Here is a 19,567-nt window from a genome sequence, read left to right as displayed (position 1 = left end):
CTTCAGATTAAGTTTTTCTTGTGTAAATTATTTTGTTAAATAGTATGAAGCTTCAATTGTAAGAAATATGTTGTTTATAACTAATCAAATAACTAAATAAAATCATATATTTTTCTTTCTTTAAATATATAGGCTTTTGTAAATCAAGAATGTTAAAGGATGAGAATTAGATATCAAAGAAAGGTTTTTTTTTAGAAAACTTCTAAAGGGCAGGGATTTTTTTTGTTTTTGCAAGAAACTCAATTTTTTTCTGACAAAAAATATTTTGGGCTAGATTTTGGAACAGAGATACACTGAAATTCATGGTAGAACAGATACTTGCAGCTATTACAGTATACAGTTGTGGCACTAATAATGGGGAAAACTGCAATCTTCACTGTCTAATTAGAGATAAATCCAATACTTAATATAATCATTTTGCAAAACTTTTTTTTTTTTGCAGGTAAACCAAATACCTGTGATACAGGATTTTACTTTCATTGTAGATCAAAATAAAATAAATAAAAGTTTTCAGAACTGTGGTGAATGTTGCGTATATGATAAAGAGTTGTTATGCAACATAAAATGAGTTTGGAGAAAACATGTTGATTTGTGTACCTAGAATTTGATTGAAAGAAACTAAGAAGTTACCTTGTTCTGACTTTCCTCTGCAAAGCCAGGTGTGTCTGTATCTGGAGGATAGGCAGTGGTCACACATATATTATATGGCTTTACCTATTGAGAAAAATACTCAGTTTATGTCATAGTAGTCTGAGAGCTCCATGCTTATTAATCTTACATAAAAATAGATGATGAGATGCAAGAAAAGGCATATACTTGCCTTATAGTTGCCAAGAAATTGGTAATACTCCAAAAAATCTGTACAATTATTTCATATTTTATTCTAATAGATATTTGTTGCTACGAATTAAATCAGTGGTGCAAGTAGGATATTACTGGGGCTATAAGACGTATAAATCCCAGTAAAACCTGGGATGCTTACTGCAAATTACAAAATAATACAGTAAAACTATGAACTTCGAATTGAATATGAATTATAATTTCAACCTTCTATGTTCTGCTTGTGTTTTTTTAAGATGTTCAATTGTATTCTTTTATCATGAAAAATGATGCTGACTTATGATCATAGTTATTCTTCTAAAGGTAAAGGTAAAGGTTCCCCTCGCACATACATGCTAGTCGTTGCCGACTCTAGGGGGCGGTGCTCATCTCTGTTTCAAAGCCAAAGAGCCAGCGCTGTCCGAAGAGGTCTCCGTGGTCATGTGGCCGGCATGCCTCAACGCCAAAGGCGCACGGAACGCTGTTACCTTCCCACCAAAGGTGGTCCCTATTTTTTCTACTTGCATTTTTATGTGCTTTCGAAACTGCTAGGTTGGCAGAAGCTGGGACAAGTAACGGGAGCTCACCCCCTTATTCATCTATATTTTACAAAAAGAAAAAAAAATCTTACTTTTGAACCTGGACGTAATATTGGCATGACTATTTGAATACATCTATAGAATAGGGAAAGTTTATTTTTATGCCATTAACAGCGACTACTTTTGAAAAGTATCAATATTCTGTTTCCAGACTGAGACAATTAGCATTGCCATGGAATGCACAAAATGGAAGAGACACAATATTGTGTTACATGAACTACTAAATGAATTACGTGGTAAATCAGAAATATTTCATAAATAGAATTCTAGTCTACAGTATAAATTACTCTAAGCACCCTTCTCCATCTAAGGGTACTATTTTGCTTCTAGCTCAGCCTTTATTTATTACTTGGTCCTCATCCCTAACTTCTGAGCCTTAAAACTTTCTGGAAAAGAAAGAGGTAAATCCTATAAGAATTGTTTTCCTGGTTGAAGAGTTGATCGTCTTCAAAGTAGAATAATCTTCTACTTTGTGTTCACCATAAATAATTCAAGTATGGTAAAATTGAAATAAATCTGTTTTGGTTTTAGCCACAAACATTTCAAAAAATAATATTCTTCAATTAGCCTAACTGTATAAAATGTTTTCTCATTAAATCAGTGGTGAAATGTAAAATTTGTTCCTACCGGTTCTGTGGGGGTGGCTTGGTGGGGGTGGGTGGGTAATGTGACTGGGTGGGCGTGGCCAACTTTTTAAAAAAAAAACTTTTAAAAGCATTTTTTTACAACATTTTCAATGAAGAGGTTGTAGAAAAAATGCTTTTAAAAGGCTCTGACGATCCTAGCTGAGCTGTGCGATCATCAGAGGCTTTTTTTTAACTTTTAAAAGCATTTTTTTTTAACGAAGAAAACATGCTTTTAAAAGTAAAAAACAAACAAACCTCTGATGATTGCGCGGCTCAGCTGGGCATGCGGGGGAGGGGGGGGCGGCAGCAGGGATTTTTGCTACCGGTTCTCCGAACCACCCGCCGCCGGGAGCATTTCACCCCTGCATTAAATGGAATAAGAGCTGTGGTGGGGCAGCAGTTAGAATGCAATATTGCAGGCTAACTCACTGCTCACTGCCAGGAGTTCAAGTCTGACCAGCTCAAAGTTGACTCAGCTGTTCATCCTTCTGAGATCAGTAAAATGAGGACCTAGATTTTTGTGGACAAAGTGCTGACTCTGTAAACGTCAGAGAATAGCTTAGAGGGGACTGTAAAGTACTAGGAAGTGGTATATAAATCTAAGTACTATTGCTAAAACAAGTTATGACTATTTTCTTTATATACTACAGATACTGGTGAGAGATAATCATACCTCCATATATAAAGATTCAGCTAATCCTCTAAGAGCATATTTTGTTGGAGAATAAGCCGAATAGCCATATACACCAACTTGTCCAGCCTGAGATGAGACAAACACAATCCTCCCCATTCTTCTCTCCTTCATTTTACCAACTACCGCACGAGTTGGATACACACTACCCAGATAGTTGATAGCCATTAATTGCTGTGGATAAACATACATTAGTGTCAGCTGCTTTCATAATAATATTGGCACAGGTTGCATTAATGTATAGGTAGATTAAAACAGGTGTGGTGCTGGCCTGTAACTTCACAGTTAGGTTTCAGCAGTATTAATCTAAATTACATAATGGCATAATCCTATGCAAAACCCCCACAACATATTGCTCCATGCAATGTGCTGACTTTAAATCTTGTAAAACACCCCATGGTGTGTGGTGCACTCAGTTCTAAAGCCATTTTCATACCCAATGGGGTATATGTTCTTGGGTTTTCTCAAGAGGAAGCAGCTTTCCAGAAAACGTTTGAAAGGATAGTTCTGGAAAGCAACTATTAGTCAGTTTCCCATGTTTATCAGTACAATTACAAGCAATCTAACTTCATTCCCAACAATAGGTCTAATTACTAATTGAAGCAATGAGAAACTACTATAAAACTATACAGGCCTCATCTTCTAAAAATGATGCTGTTGTATTTTCTCTTAATTAATTTCCATACATCCATAAAATATTTTCAACAATTAAATTGGTTCAGTGTTGCAATACTTTACGCATAAAAGTATCCACTAATATTTATTAGGTTACAATGTAAGTAGGAAAGATTCAACCTTATTATGTAGTAACAAAAGAACAAATCTCAGGTATATTTTATATTAGGCATGTCCAACATTTTGGCTTGCCTGGGTTGTATTGTATGAAGGGGAATTGTCATAGTCCAGATATAAAATATACAATATAGTTCAGGGGTCCCCAACCCCGGGCCACGGCCCACTACTAGACCTTGAGTCTTATGGGACCAGGCTGCAGAAATGGTGGGCGACCGCGCATGCGTGCACATCCCCACCCGCGCGAGCAGCGGGTGACCACATGCGCATCCCCACTCGTGCAAGTGACCATGCATGTGCCTGCTGCTTGCCACAAATGGAGCTGTGTGAGCATGGGACCATCCCCTCTCTCCCTCCTATCAGTCTGCAAAGCCAAAAAGGTTGGAGAATTCTGATATGATTAATCTATATAAATGCACATCATCATGTTAAAAGTTTACAATTGTGTGGGGCTCCTTACTAGCTAGTAATCCAGGGCCACATGCTATCCAAAGGCCACAGTTGGACATACCTGCTTTATATAAAGATTAACATTCAATGTTTTATTTCATATAATTTAGGTACAGATGCATTTATATAAGTTGTCTTTAAGATCCTTGAGAAGTTTTAATTTTTAGTAACTTCACTTCCATATAAGATATAAATAATCAATATAATGCAGCAGAAAAGGTTTTATTTTAGACTTAAGCCAGGACCACTTACCTCAAACCTATACGTATCAATTTCTTCAAATTTTCCAGTTATTGATGTTCCAGCACAATTAACAAGCATGTCAACAGGACCCAATCTTTCTTGAGCCTAAAAAACATCAGTGTCACAAATTATATGCCACTATTTGAACAGAATATCTCTATCATAACATAAAATATGAGCTTTCTAAAAGCCAGCAGATCCCTTACTTGTTTAAGCGACTTCTCCACATTTGCATAATCTTTGGAAACATCAAGAGAAATAGAATGCACAACCTATATGAGAAAAAAAAAGAAAAGAAGAATTATATGACCCCATTCAACTGAATGTAATGTTGAATGCTGTTGATTTCATCATTTACAATCATTTTAAATTACTATTTGATTTGTTTTGAATTATTTCTAATTTCCCAAATACCATATTATGTAAAAAGCTATAGAATTATCATGTGCATAAAAAAACTTATAAAATATATATTTAGGTTGCCATATCTAAAATATGAATCAATTATTTGTTTGCTTATTTTATTAGATTTTTATTAGTTATTACTACTCTTATTACTTAACAGAGTAAAAGTTGGAAGTGACCTTGGAGGTCTTCCAGTTCAACCTCTTGCTCAGGCAGGAAACCCTACACCAGTGAGGGTGAACCTTTTAGAGACTGAGTGTCTAAACTGCAACCCAAAACCTACTTATTTATCGCGAAGTGTCAACACGGCAACTTAACCTGAATATTGAAAGTTTTTCCCGCCCTTTTCCGAAGACTCTGTGGGCCTCTGTGGCTCAGACTGCTAATGCAGTCTGTTATTAACAGCAGCTGCCTGCAATTACTGCAGGTTCTAGTCCCACTAGTCCCACCAGGCCCGAGGTCGACTCAGCCTTCCATCCTTTATAAGGTAGGTAAAATGAGGACACAGATTGTTGGGGGCAATAAGTTGACTTTGTATATAAATATACAAATAGAATGAAGACTATTACTAACATAGTGTAAGCCGCCCTGAGTCTTTGGAGAAGGGCGGGATATAAATGCAATTATACTCAGGGCGGCTTACATTGTGTAAGGCAATAGTCTTCATCCTATTTAGAATAGAATAGAATAGAATTTTATTGGCCAAGTGTGATTGGACACACAAGGAATTTGTCATGGTGCATATGCTCTCAGTGTACATAAAAGAAAAGATACGTTCATCAAGGTACAACATTTACAACACAATTGATGATCAATATATCAATATAAATCATAAGGATTGCCAGCAACAAGTTATAGTCATACAGTCATAAGTGGAAAGAGATTGGTGATGGGAACTATGAAACGATTAATAGTAGTGCAGATTCAGTAAATAGACTGACAGTGTTGAGGGAATTATTTGTTTAGCAGAGTGATGGCCTTGGGGAAAAAACTGTTCTTGTGTCTAGTTGTTCTGGTGTGCAGTGCTCTATAGCGTCATTTTGAGGGTAGGAGTTGAAACAGTTTATGTCCAGGATGCGAGGGATCTGCAAATATTTTCACGGCCCTCTTCTTGATTCGTGCAGTATATTTATATTTATATACACAGTCAACTTATTGCCCCCAACAATCTGGGTCCTCATTTTACCTACCTTATAAAGGATGGAAGGCTGAGTCAACCTTGGGCCTGGTGGGACTCGAACCTGCAGTAATTGTAATTGCAGGCAGCTGTGTTAATAACAGACTGCATTAGCCTGTTGAGCCCAAGAGGCCCATTGTTGTTTTTAGAAATTTAGAAAAAAAAATTTCTAAATGTTTTTAAAAATTTAGAAAAAATAACACATGCATTAACATGCAAAAAATATATTGGAAAATATAGTTTTCAAGGACTATAAATTCAAGGGACGTAGAGATATAATCTTGGGACTGATTAAATCTTACTGACAACTGGTTATTGGTGTTTATAGAAAATTGAGATATTGAAAATGTGATGGAACACTGAGTAATATTTATAATATTAAAATAGTGATTTAACAGGGGTTAATAAGTATATTGTATAAAGAAATATTATTGATGTTTACATATACTTTTGGAGAAAGTGATAAAAAAAATCACAAAAAGAGAACAGTATTGGTTAAAGATATTGAGGTGAATATAGAAGAACCCTAACATATGGGAAAAATAAAGAAGTAATATAAATTGGGAAAATAGTATAATATAGATTGATACATAAAAGAATATATTATAATTCTAATGAGCACATTAAGGTTAGAAGTTGGAAGACAAAAATTCTGTATATGTAACTGTATTAGTACAGTGAGCACTGTGTAAAAAATATGTTAACTGTCATTACACTGTCCACAAAAAATGTTGGTTGTTAAAGGAAAACTGCAGATAAAACATATACTAAAAAAAAGAAGACGCAGCAATGGATGGAAGCTAATCAAAGAGAGAAGCAATCTAGAACTAAGGAGAAATTTCCTGACAGTTAGAACAATTAATCAGTGGAATGACTTCCTTCCAGAAGTTGTGGGTACTTCAACACTGGAAGTTTTTCATACATAATATTCCTTCTTGTCCTATTTCTCCCATAGCAGCAATCAAGTGAGGTGGTTTGGGATGAGAGAGAATAATTGGTCCAAAGTCACCCAGCTAGCTTGCATCCCTGGGATGGCACGAGAACTGATCTCCTGTTTCTAGGCAAGTAACTTAATCATTAAGGTAAAGGTAAAGGTTTCCCTCGCACATACGTGCTAGTCGTTGCTGACTCTAGGGGATGGTGCTCATCTCCGTTTCAAAGCCAAAGAGCCAGCGCTGTCCGAAGACGTCTCCGTGGTCATGTGGCCGGCATGACTCAATGCCAAAAGCGCACTGAATGCTGTTACCTTCCCACCAAAGATGGTCCCTATTTTTTCTACTTGCATTTTTATGTGCTTTCAAAACTGTTAGGTTGGCAGAAGCTGGAACAAGTATAGGGAGGTCACCAAGTTAGATGGCAACACTAGGGATTCGAACCGCTGAGCTACCAACCCTTCGATCGACAAGCTCAACGTCCTAGCCTCTGAGCCACCGTGTCCCTGTAATCTTAATCATTGCTATACACCAAACTGGCTTTCAAACAAACAGACTTTGAAGAAAACTATTTGTGGATAGCAAATAAATGTTTCCCCGATGTGTCACTGATGAATCACAAACATTAACATTCATGCCTTGAGCACTACTAAAACTAAATTGGCATTATCCTGAGTCCACCCCTCCTTGTTTGAAAACTGTATAAGTGTGGTAGCAAGTACAGATTTTGGCTAGTAATTAAGACATTAGGTGAATGTCTAAGCTTTATTTTATTAAGACAAAGATTTCCTGCAGGATGTAACTATTGTATCAATGAAAAATAGCAGTTTTGAACAGCCTCCTGGAAACAGCTGCTAGGAAAACAAATAGAAAGATATTATTATGTAGGTGTCTTATTTATGGGCTTCTTATTAATGTATGATTGATCACTGTAGGAATTTTGATTAGATAGGGCTGGGCTAGCTCATCTCTTGTTCTTTATACGGCTAAATAACACATTTAATGCCAAAGTCATTTGGCATTTGGCATATTGAATATGAACCATTCAGTACATTCTAAAATCAAGAAGCTCAGCAAAAGGTTTGCATTAATAGACAGTTATGAGTACTCAATAGACAGCTATGAGCTCAGGGGTGGATTTAAAGATGTCATCTATTTAGAGTCCTTGTGTTGCCTCAGCCTGATTTCTGTTGGCACCAATTTAGCACCAATTTCTTTGGTTAGATACTTGTTATTAGGCTTGAATAATAAATCTTTCTGAACTTCAACTTAATCTAGAGTCCTGATCTTTTACTTTTGATATTAAACGGGACTATAAATTGGAATTAAGATTGCCAGGAGAAATATCAACAACCTCAGATATTTATTTATTTATTTATTTTATTAGATTTCTAGCAGATAATATGCAGATAATACCATCCTAGACAGCATACTAAAAAGCAGAGACATTACCCTGCCAACAAAAGTGCATATAGTCAAAGCTATGGTTTTCCCAGTTGCAATGTATGGCTGTGAAAGTTGGACCATAAGGAAGGCTGAGTGCCAAAGAATTGAGGCCTTTAACTACGGTGCTGGAGAAGACTCCTGCGTGTCCCTTGGACTGCAAGGTGATCAAACCGGTCAGTCCTAGAGGAGATCAACCCTGACTGCTCTTTAGAAGGCCAAGTCCTGAAGATGAAACTCAAATGCTTTGGCCACCTAATGAGAAGGAAGGACTCACTGGAGAAGAGCCTAATGCCGGGAAAGATTGAGGGCAAAAGAAGAAAGGAATGACAGAGAATGAGGTGGCTGGATGTAGTCACTGAAGCAGTAGGCATGAGCTTAAATGGACTCCAGGGGATGGTAGAGAACCAAAAGGCCTGGAGGAACGTTGTCCATGGGATTGCGGTGGGTCGGACACAACTTTGTGACTAACGATAAATGTATTATTTTTTAGGGCTCACTAAAGGCAGTAGAATTAAATAGTGATTATTCCTTTTTCTAATTAATAAGCTCTTGTCCCTATAATGCCCATTGAATTAAAAGCAGAGATATATTGCTGTCTATAAGGGCTGATATATACAAAATTGCCCCTTAATGCAAAACCTACTAATGCCCAAGATGGCAGAATAATTAAGTTTACATTTTATATATATCACAAACTGGTGAAAACACTAATCCACACTTAACTTCTATTTTAATAAACACTTTCTTTAATAAGATAACAGGTTTTTGTAACTTTCCCAGAAGAATCACTCTCCCATTTTATATTGCTGTTTCTTTTACTGTATTACAGCACTTCAGCTCCTGTTTATTTCCTTATGTTCTATTAATCTCATTTTATCGTGCTTTATTTACATATTTGCCTTTTTTATGTTGTCTCCCTTTTCTTTATTCATCGTGGCATCCAAAACATTGTTTCAAAGATTACTTAACCATTACTATACATACAGTACATATTTGGTTTATGCATCATTCTAAAACATAATCTGGATTGTCATATAGTGTAAATGTGATTTGTTCAACAAACCAAAAATAAGGCAAATTATGACTTTTTACAATGTAAAACCAACCACCATGCATTACACTGATCATCTAAAATGGAATTGGGCATTTTATGGCCTGCAGGCCACATCTGGCCCTTGGGTTGCCCCTGTCTGGCCTGCGGTGGCACGCAGCAGATAGAGTGGTGGGGAGGCAGTGGCAGCAGAGTGGTGGCAGCAGGAGGTGGGGTGGCGGTATCCTTCCCAATTTCTCATGTGGCCCCTTGGGAAAATGAATTGCCACCCTGATCTATAATGTAGAAGAGGTAAACTACAACTAAAAGAAATAGAGTGTAGCCTCCTGAAGTCACAGAAATTTACCTACCATCAACTGCAGCTTGACCAATAATCAAAAATTGTAATTCAGTGAAATAATGAATAACGAATGAATGAATGAAACAGTGAATAATGAAAAATTGTAATTCAGAATTCAGAAAAATTTCTAATTCAGAAAATTAGATTCAGTGAAATCTAAGAGTCATAGGTTCCCTATTTTCCTTGAATTACTGTGCATTCATGTAGTCATCATCCACTATATGCTACTGTAGATTACTCTGCTGTACTTGTTGATTCTGCTTACAAGGAATGTAGGAACTGACTAATAAACACCTCTCCGATTTCAACACATTTGTTTAGTGGTAAACTATGAAGATCTCTAGGATTTTCTGCCTCATACACTCCTGACTTGTGGAACTTATTATGGGTTATTCATTCCAAAGATATAACATACATTAACCTATTACTTCCGTCATGAATAATATCATTATTCTGGTAACTCCCTATGCCTTAAAGACATTGACTGAAGGATGCAAATCCCATTAGTTTCAGAAAATATACAGCTGGGAACCTTTACATGTTTCCGTCAAAATAAATGTGTATTTTTACCTTCTGGCTGCTATATAATTTAGGACTTCCTTTTCCTTAACAAACAAGCTTCAGATTATCTATGAAAGTATTTGCCAAGTACTTTAGTTTTACAACTCATGAGGAAACTATTACCTCACATTTCATCTACAATATCTGATAGTTGGGATAACAAGACTTCATTTACTGTAAGAGCGTGTGGAGGAGGAGGAGGAGGAGGAGGAGGAGGAAAGGTGTATTGTTAAAAGTGAAAGTGGAAACTTACCTGCTTCTCATTAACTGAATATGTCTCAATTTCTTTCTTGGCCTCCAAGAGACGTTTCTGGAATTAAATAAGCACATCTTGGACTTGCAACTAAAATATTATGTTAAACTATAGCATTATTTAAATTTTTATATTTTAAATTATTTTAGAAATTACCATCTAGCATATATCAAATCTATATATAAATAATGCATTACAAGTTCTATAACTATGTAAGTAACTTCTTCAGCCAATTAAGACTAAATCAACCATTTAACTCCATTTTCAGAAGTTTGACTTGAGTTATGTCTACATTCATGTGCAATACAAGCCCTTCAATGTATATTCATAAGTTTCATTATGCTCCATGGGACGTATTAATATGTAAAAGTTTACAGTAGACTAACCTTTCTTCTTAAGAGCTCTATTTCCCAAGAAGTAAGCAATCATTATCATGAGGCATCCACATGACCTATGTCATTCCAAAGGCAACAGAAAGGTAACAAGATGCAGGAAGTGGTAATTGGCCTTTTAATTAATAGTTATTATTATATTATAACCAGAGGTGAAATGCTCCCAGTTCAGACTGGATCGGCTGATTTGGTAGCGATGGTGGCGGGTGGTTCAGAGAACTGGTAGCTTCAAGATGGCGCCGACGAAGGCTGCCTCGGTGAAATGCTCTCCTCCTATCTCTCTGACCGGTCGCAGTCGGTGTTGACAGGGGGGCAGAGGTCGTCCTCGAGGGGCCTCACTTGTGGGGTACCCCAGGGGTCGATTCTCTCGCCTACCCTGTTCAACATCTACATGAAGCCGCTGGGTGAGGTCATCAGTGGGTTCGGGGTGAGTTATCATCTGTACGCTGATGACACTCAGCTGTACTTTTCCACCCCGGACCACCCCAACGAAGCGGTCGAAGTGCTGTCCCGGTGCCTGGAAGCCGTACGGGTCTGGATGGGGAGAAACAGACTCAAGCTCAATCCCTCCAAGACGGAGTGGCTGTGGATTCCGGCACCCCGGTACAGTCAGCTGCATCCGCAGCTGACTGTTGGGGGCGAGTTAGTGGCCCCAAAGGAGGTGGTTCGCAACTTGGGCGTCCTCCTGGGTGGCCGGCTGTCCTTTGGGGGACATCTGGGGGCCGGCCCCCGGAGGGGGTTTTACCAAGATCGCTTGGTTCGCCAGTTGCGTCCCTTCCTTGACCGGGATGCCTTATGCACGGTCACTCACGCTCTGGTTACGTCTCGGCTGGATTATTGCAATGCTCTCTACATGGGGCTGCCCTTGAGGTGCACCCGGAGGCTGCAGTTAGTCCAGAATGCAGCTGCGCGAGTGGTAATGGGAGCCGTTCGAGGCTCCCACGTAACACCACTGCTCCGTAGTTTGCACTGGCTTCCTGTGGTCTTTCGGGTGCGCTTCAAGATCCTGGTTACCACCTTTAAAGCGCTCCATGGCTTAGGACCCGGGTACTTACGAGACCGCCTGCTGTTACCGTATGCCTCCCATCGACCAGGACGCTCTCACAGAGAGGGCCTTCTCAGGGTGCCGTCCGCCAAACAATGTCGGCTGGCGGCTCCCAGGGGTAGGGCCTTCTCTGTGGGGGCACCGGCGCTCTGGAACGAACTCCCCCCTGGCTTACGTCAAGTTCCTGATCTTCGGGCCTTCCGTCGTGAGCTAAAAACATACTTATTTATTCAAGCAGGACTGGCATAAATAGTGATTTTAAATTGGGGTTTTAGAGATTTTAAACATTTGTAAATTTTTTAATTTTTAAATTATCGGCCATTTATTAATAGTTTCTTTTAATTTCTTTTAATTGTATATACTCTGTATTTTATTTCGGCTGTACACCGCCCTGAGTCCTTCGGGAGAAGGGCGGTATAAAAATCTAATAAAACTAAACTAAACTAATTGTTTCTTTATTTCTAATTGTTCTCTGTGACTTACTACGGATTTCCTACTCACGAGACCATCTGCTAAAAATTAGGGAACATTTCTTTAAGGAGCAGCTTTCTTCGATCTCACCCCCACCTGTCTTTACAGACACGGAGGAGATTCTAATACAGGAGGAGGCAATTCCCACGGAGCCATGGATTACCAAAAAAAAACAAAGGACGAAAGCGACGGAAAAGAGGTAAACGAGCTGGGATCTTGAACAGATTGAGAAGTCGCATTAAAACTCCTCTGCCTTCAATTTTCCTAACAAATATACGCTCACTTGCAAATAAGATGGATGAAATACTCCTCTTAAACAAATACTATTCTGATTTTCGCAATTCAGCAGTCCTATGTTTCTCTGAAACCTGGTTAAATGAATCAATTGAAAATAGCAGCCTGAACATTCCAGGGTTTCAATTTGAACGATCAGACAGAATTCCAGAAACAACTGGTAAAAAGAAAGAAGGAGGCTTATGCCTATATATTAGCAGAAACTGGTGTCAAGATTTAAAAGTAATTTACAAATTCTGTGACAACAATTTAGAGACTCTAATTATCAACTGCAAACCTTACTATTCGCCACGTGAATTTTCCTCATTTCTTCTAATTGCTGTTTATGTCCCACCACAAGTCTGTGTAAACAAGGCATTACGAACTCTAGCTGACCAAATCATGGAGGCTGAAGCCAAACACCCTGATTCACTGGCCATTGTTTTGGGAGATCTAAACAAGGCAAACTTAAGGAAAGAGCTACCAAAATACTTTCAGCATGTTAATTGTCCCACCAGAGGCAAGAATACTCTAGACCATTGCTACACAACACTAAAAAATGCTTATTGGTCTTTACCACGTGCAGCTGTAGAACACTCTGATCATTGCATGATTCACCTTGTACCTGCTTACAGGCAAAGACTTAAAGCCACAAAACCAATAATTAAATCAGTGAAGACCTGGACGTAGGAATCAAATTTAAAGCTACAGGCATGTTTTGACTGCACTGATTGGAATATTTTTAAAGATACCTCTGCAGACCTGGATGAACTCACAGATACTGTAACATCATATGTCAGCTTCTGTGAAGACCTATGTGTACCTACAAGGAACTTGCGAATATACAGTAACAACAAACCTTGGTTTACACCTAAACTTAAGCAGCTACGACATTCCAAAGAGGAAGCCTACAGAAAAGGTGATAAAATGCTGTACAATCAGGCCAGAAATGCACTAACAAGGGAGATCAGAGCAGCAAAAAGAAGCTACTCTGAAAAGCTAAAGAATCAGTTTTCAGCAAATGAACCAGCAAACATGTGGAAAACTCTTAAAAATATCACCGGCTATGGCAAACCTCCTTCCCAGGCTGAAGGTAATCAACAACTGGCAGATGACCTGAATGAGTTTTACTGCAGGTTTGAAAGGAAACTACAGCCACCTATCTCCACAACCCCCATCTCAGACACACCAACAACAGCCAAGCCTCCTACAACTGATCCCATTTCATTGGGTTCACAACCCCTAGTGATCACAGAAAAGGAAGTGCAGGACCTATTTCACAGACAAAAGCCAGGAAAAGCTCCAGGCCCAGACAAGATAACTCCTTCTTGCTTAAAAGTCTGTGCTGACCAATTGGCCCCCCATCTTCACCCATATTTTCAATAAATCACTAGAGATGTGTTATGTTCCTTCTTGCTTCAAACGCTCTACCATCATCCCAGTGCCGAAGAAGCCCACCATCAAGGAACTGAATGACTACAGACCAGTTGCTCTAACATCTGTAGTCATGAAAACCTTTGAAAGGCTAGTGCTTTCCTACCTGAAAACCATCACGGATCCGCTGTTAGACCCCTTGCAATTTGCATACCGAGCAAATAGATCAACAGATGATGCTGTTAATATGGCTCTGCACTACATCCTACAACATCTTGAGTCTCCAAAGACCTATGCAAGGGTCCTTTTTGTAGACTTTAGTTCAGCATTCAATACCATCATTCCAGACATTCTTCTAACTAAGCTAAACCAGCTACAGATACCGGAACAGACTTGTAAGTGGATCACAAGCTTCCTAACAAACAGGAAGCAGCAGGTGAAGCTAAGCAAGATCACATCAAATACCTGTACAATTAGCACAGGGCCCCCCCAAGGCTGTGTGCTCTCCCCACTTCTCTTCTCTCTGTATACCAATGACTGCATCTCCAATGATCCATCTGTTAAGCTACTGAAGTTTGCAGATGACACAACAGTGATTGGTCTCATTCGAGACAATGACGAATCCGCATATAGACGAGAGGTCGAACGACTAGCCTTGTGGTGCAACCAAAACAATCTGGAACTGAACACACTCAAAACCGTAGAAATGGTGGTAGACTTTAGGAGAAACCCTTCCATACTTCCACCTCTCACAATACTAGACAACACAGTATCAACAGTAGAAACCTTCAAATTTCTGGGTTCTATCATATCGCAAGATCTAAAATGGACAGCTAACATCAAAAACATCATTAAAAAAGGACAGCAAAGAATGTTCTTTCTGCGCCAACTCAGTAAGCTCAAACTGCCCAAGGAGCTGCTGATTCAGTTCTACAGAGGAATTATTGAGTCTGTCATTTGCACCTCTATAACCGTCTGGTTCGGTTCTGCAACCCAACAAGAAAAACACAGACTTCACAAGATAATTAGAACTGCAGAAAAAATAATTGCTACCAACCTGCCTTCCATTGAGGTCCTGTATACTGCACAAATCAAGAAGAGGGCCGTGAAAATATTTACAGACTCCTTGCATCCAGGACATAAACTGTTTCAACTCCTACCCTCAAAATGACGCTATAGAGCACTGCACACCAGAACAACTAGACACAAGAACAGTTTTTTCCCGAAGGCCATCACTCTGCTAAACAAATAATTCCATCAACACTGTCAAACTATTTACTGAATCTGCACTACTATTAATCTTCTCATAGTTCCCATCACCAATCTCTTTCCATTTATGACTGTATGACTATAACTTGTTGCTGGCAATCCTTATGATTTATATTGATATATTGACCATCAATTGTGTTGTAAATGTTGTACCTTGATGAACGTATCTTTTTTTTTTTATGTACACTGAGAGCATATGCACCAAGACAAATTCCTTGTGTGTCCAATCACACTTGGCCAATAAAAATTCTATTCTATTCTATTCTATTCTAAAAGTCCCTCGCCCCCGGCCAATGCCCACCTAATGCCCAGTAGCCCTTTCCCTGCTTGCCGCTTCTTTTAAAAGTAAAAAAAAAAGGCTCTAACGATCCCAGCTGAGCCATGCGATTGTCAGAGCCTTTTTTTACTTTTAAAAGCATTTTTTTACAACCCATAATGCTTTTAAAAGGTAAAAGAAAAGGCTCTGATGATCACAGCTGAGCTGCCTGATCGTTAGAGCCTTTTTTTTTACATTTAAAAGCATTTTTTTACAACCCATTCAGCCAAATAGGTTGTAAAAAAATGCTTTTAAACGGTAAAAAAAAAAGATTGCGTGCCACAGCTGATCACCCCCCCCACACACTGTTCTACTTACCCCATTCCTCCTTTTGGTGTGCACTGTGTGCACGCCTTGCATTGGGTGCATGGTGTGCAGTGTGCATGTGTGCATCCAGCGCGCATGCGTAGCCAGTGAACTGGTAGTAAACTGGTTCAGATTTCACCACTGATTATAACTCAACCACATGTTCACATTAAGAAGACACCTTCAGGGTGGGACAATGGACTTTGCAGAAGTCATGGAATGCTCTCAGCCCCTCCTTAACTCAAATGTTCTCCTGGGGTCATATGGCTATCTTCTGAGCCCAGGAAGAGATGCAGCTACTTCAGGCAATGCCAAATAGTGAGATGTACTGCACATCCCTACTTTATTAGTCTGTAAACAGCACAATGTCACCAACACAGGACTATATGCAAATCTGTTAAGAGCTGGAATTCTAGCCAATACTGTTCAAGATTTTTAAAAAGTAATATAATAATCATATACATACCAGTGCAAACAAAATTATTTTTGTATTTCATTTTAACATTTTTAACTTAAAAATTAATATTTCATTTTCATCTCTTAAATTGTTACATTTAATTGTGCTTTTGTATTGTTGCCTGTTCCATTATTATTTTTTTAAATTAAATTAAATTAGTGTGCTTCTTTGATTCAATCATAAAAAGCTGGAGGTTGCAAATTCCAAAATAAAAATTAAAAAGGTTTTTAATATATAATGCACAGTAAATAGCTACAGAGTCCACATAATGTTTTCAAACCCACAAAACAACATAAATAGATATGGAACATCTATAACTGTTTCTTTAATGAAAGAGGACACAGCTTCTGTCCAAAAATGTGGGGTTTGATCTGAGAGCTCCACATTTTTCCTACACTTTTATTTCTAGCTGCTAATGAAAAGTAACAATGCCTCTAGTGACAATATTAGCAAGATCAGCTGATATGAGTCCTAGGCAGCCTTTGTTGAAGAACTGGCCAAAAGGAAGCATTGCCCTGACAACTTCATCTGAGCTTGTTTCTGAGGCCTATTTCTGCAAACATATTAGCTGCCTTGGTGTTGACTGAGATGAGGATATGGCAACTGTTTTGGAGTTGTGTAGTTCTGGCCTAGAAATCAGGAGAGAGAGAGTGCTAGTCTCATCCTAGGCAGGAAAATCAGCTTTGGGCCAGTCACTCTCTTAGCCCAACCCACCTCATGGTGTTGCAGGGAAAATAGGAGAAGGGGGTAGTATACATGTTCACCACCATGAAGGCGTGATAAAAATCTAATAATCAATCAACCTTTGCCAGGTTTCGTGTTGCAAGGAGAGATGCCATCTATGGCCATGGAACTGGTCACAATGTACTTTGATGGCTTACTCTAAAGAGTCTAGATCAGGAGTGTCAAACATAAGGCCTGCGGGCCACATTTGGCCTGCGGGGTACTTAGATCTGACCAGCAGGGCTGCCCTGGAAACAGCAAAGGACTGGCCCGCAGTGCCTCTGCCAGCGAAAATGGAGCTCAGGAGGTCTGCGCGTGGCCCTCCCAGGCTCCATTTTCATCCACGATGGCCTCCTGCAGCCCTCTGCCAGCGAAAACGGAGCTCGGGGAGGCTGCTTCTTCAGTTATGAAACCAAAACTGAAGCTTTCAGAACTGAGGAAGCTTTTTGGATGAGAATCAAAACATTTTCAAGCAAAAGAAGAAAGCCTCCGGGGCTTCGTTTTCACTGGCAGAGGACTGCAGGAGACTGTTGTGGCTGAAAATGGAGCCCAGGCGGGCCGCACACAGCCCCCGGCTCTGTTTTTTGCTGTCAGAAGGCTGCAGGAGGGCGTCATGGCCAAAAACGGAATGTTGACAAGTGATGTCAAGCTGGCCATGCCCCCCACTTTCGGGCCCCCAAGGTCAAACAGAACCCTGATGCTGCCCTCAATGGAATTGAGTTTGACACCTCTGGACTAAATGTACTTATTCTGCTGGCTCTATTGATATATCTCTGTGGAGGCTGTTTGCTCATGCTATTGTTCAATCCTTGTAGAACTGTGGTTACTTTTCAATAGAAATGAACACCATTTCTTTGAGTCTATGACTAATGTCACTTCATGTTTTGCAGCACGCTGAATGAGAAACTCTGTTCAGTATAGAAATGCTTCTACAGCAACCTTGCATTCTTGAAGCAAACAGCAAATAGCCTGCTTTACTTTCATTTTCAGCATAGCTTGATTAGCACAAGAAAAAAAATCTGCTCCCAGCAATTTACCTCCTTGCTGCAAGCAATAGGCAATGGCAATCCCTGCAGCCTGAAACAGCTGAGAGTTGGGAGTCTGATCCAAGGACAATCAACTTTTGCTAATTAGGTTGTGCTGAAGCTGAAATGGGCTGTTTCTTCTTGCTGCTTGCTGCAAGGAGGTAAATTGCTGGGAGGCAGAGGCCAAAGGGTGGGGGCCAGAGAGTAGGCATGGCTACATTCAGTGTATAAGATGCGCCTAAATTTTCACCCCCTTTTAGAGGGGAACAGGTGTGTTTTATAATCTGAAAAATACGGTATTAAATAAACACACTTAAAAATTTACCTCGTTTCTTGCAATCAGTGTTACGAAAGCACCCTGCTTGAAGCATTCAATAGCAATGCTTTTCCCAATGCCACTGGAACCACCAGTTACCTTTAAGTAAAGGAGATATGGATTAAAGTCATGAAGGTGAGAATCTGTCATTGTACAGCTCTTAAAAATAAGAATTCAACACATTTGCATGGACCAGCATTTTCCTTCCATATACAATGGGACATTTTTGATCCATGGCTAATACTATGAAGATGGTAAACAATAATATAAATGGTTGCAGGTTGCCTCCGTGAACAATCAAGTTCATTTTAAATTTAATTATTTAATAGAGTTGTGCATCCTAAACTACTACTAATCTATCTACATCCTAATCTACTGTTCTGTTCATAATATGATAACTGTACTCAAGACAAATTACAGATAGCTAGGCAGACTGACATAAAGTTATGTGACCACAAATTAGGAATCTAAGGTTCTCTCTTCTTTAAAATGTGTATTTATTGAGGATTTTATATCAAGTAAAAAAGGAAATCTAAATAAAAATTCAGAAGTTAAAAAAGTGCAAGATAATATAAAAGGAAAGTTATAAAGTATGACTTTCAACCTTCTCTTCAACACATATAAACAAACCTATGATCTCCTCTCCCCAGAGGTGGTTTCAGCAGGTTCTAACCAGTTCTGGAGACCCAATAGCGGAAATTTTGAGTAGTTCGGAGAACTGGTAGTAAAAACTCTGACTGGCCCTGCCCCCATCTATTCTCTGCTCCCAAGTGAGCTGATTGGGAGGAAATGGGGATTTTGCAGTATCCTTTCCCTGCCCTCCACCAAGCCACGCCCACCAAGCCACACCCACAGAACTTTTTTTAAAAAACTTTTTGAGACTCACCACTCCCTTTTAACTCTTCTTCCAGAAAGCCCTTCAATCCCTTACAGGTAGACCTTGATTTACAATCACAATTGAGCCCAAAATTTCTGTTGTTAAGGGTGACAGTTGTTAAGTAAATTTTGCCCATTTTATAACTTTTCTTGCCGTAGGTAATTGAATAACTGCAGTTAAGTTAGTAACATGGTTATTAAGTGAATTGGCTTGTCTATTGACTTTGCTTGTCAGAAAGTAGCAAAGGTGATCACATAATCCAGGACACTATAACCATCAAGAATGAACCAGTTTCTAAGCCTACAAATTCTGATCACATAAACATGAGGGTGCTGCAA

At 39.1% G+C, this 19,567-nt stretch overlaps 1 protein-coding gene across 1 annotated transcript in view; it reads right to left on the bottom strand.

The window, feature by feature from the left end:
• Positions 1-19,567, bottom strand: part of KDSR (3-ketodihydrosphingosine reductase) — a 38,739-nt gene that overhangs the window by 7,724 nt on the left and 11,448 nt on the right. The window contains exons 2-7 of the mRNA XM_058177714.1: positions 18,362-18,451; positions 10,386-10,442; positions 4,427-4,492; positions 4,230-4,325; positions 2,718-2,909; positions 631-714 (exon numbers count right to left, since the gene is read on the bottom strand). Of these exons, the coding sequence (XP_058033697.1) occupies positions 631-714; positions 2,718-2,909; positions 4,230-4,325; positions 4,427-4,492; positions 10,386-10,442; positions 18,362-18,451 (585 nt within the window). The remainder of the gene's footprint in view (positions 1-630; positions 715-2,717; positions 2,910-4,229; positions 4,326-4,426; positions 4,493-10,385; positions 10,443-18,361; positions 18,452-19,567) is intronic.

This window comes from Ahaetulla prasina, chromosome 3 (genome assembly GCF_028640845.1).
Source record: "Ahaetulla prasina isolate Xishuangbanna chromosome 3, ASM2864084v1, whole genome shotgun sequence".
Taxonomy (NCBI): Eukaryota; Metazoa; Chordata; class Lepidosauria; order Squamata; family Colubridae; genus Ahaetulla; species Ahaetulla prasina.
This window is presented reverse-complemented; position numbering and strand designations above follow the sequence as displayed.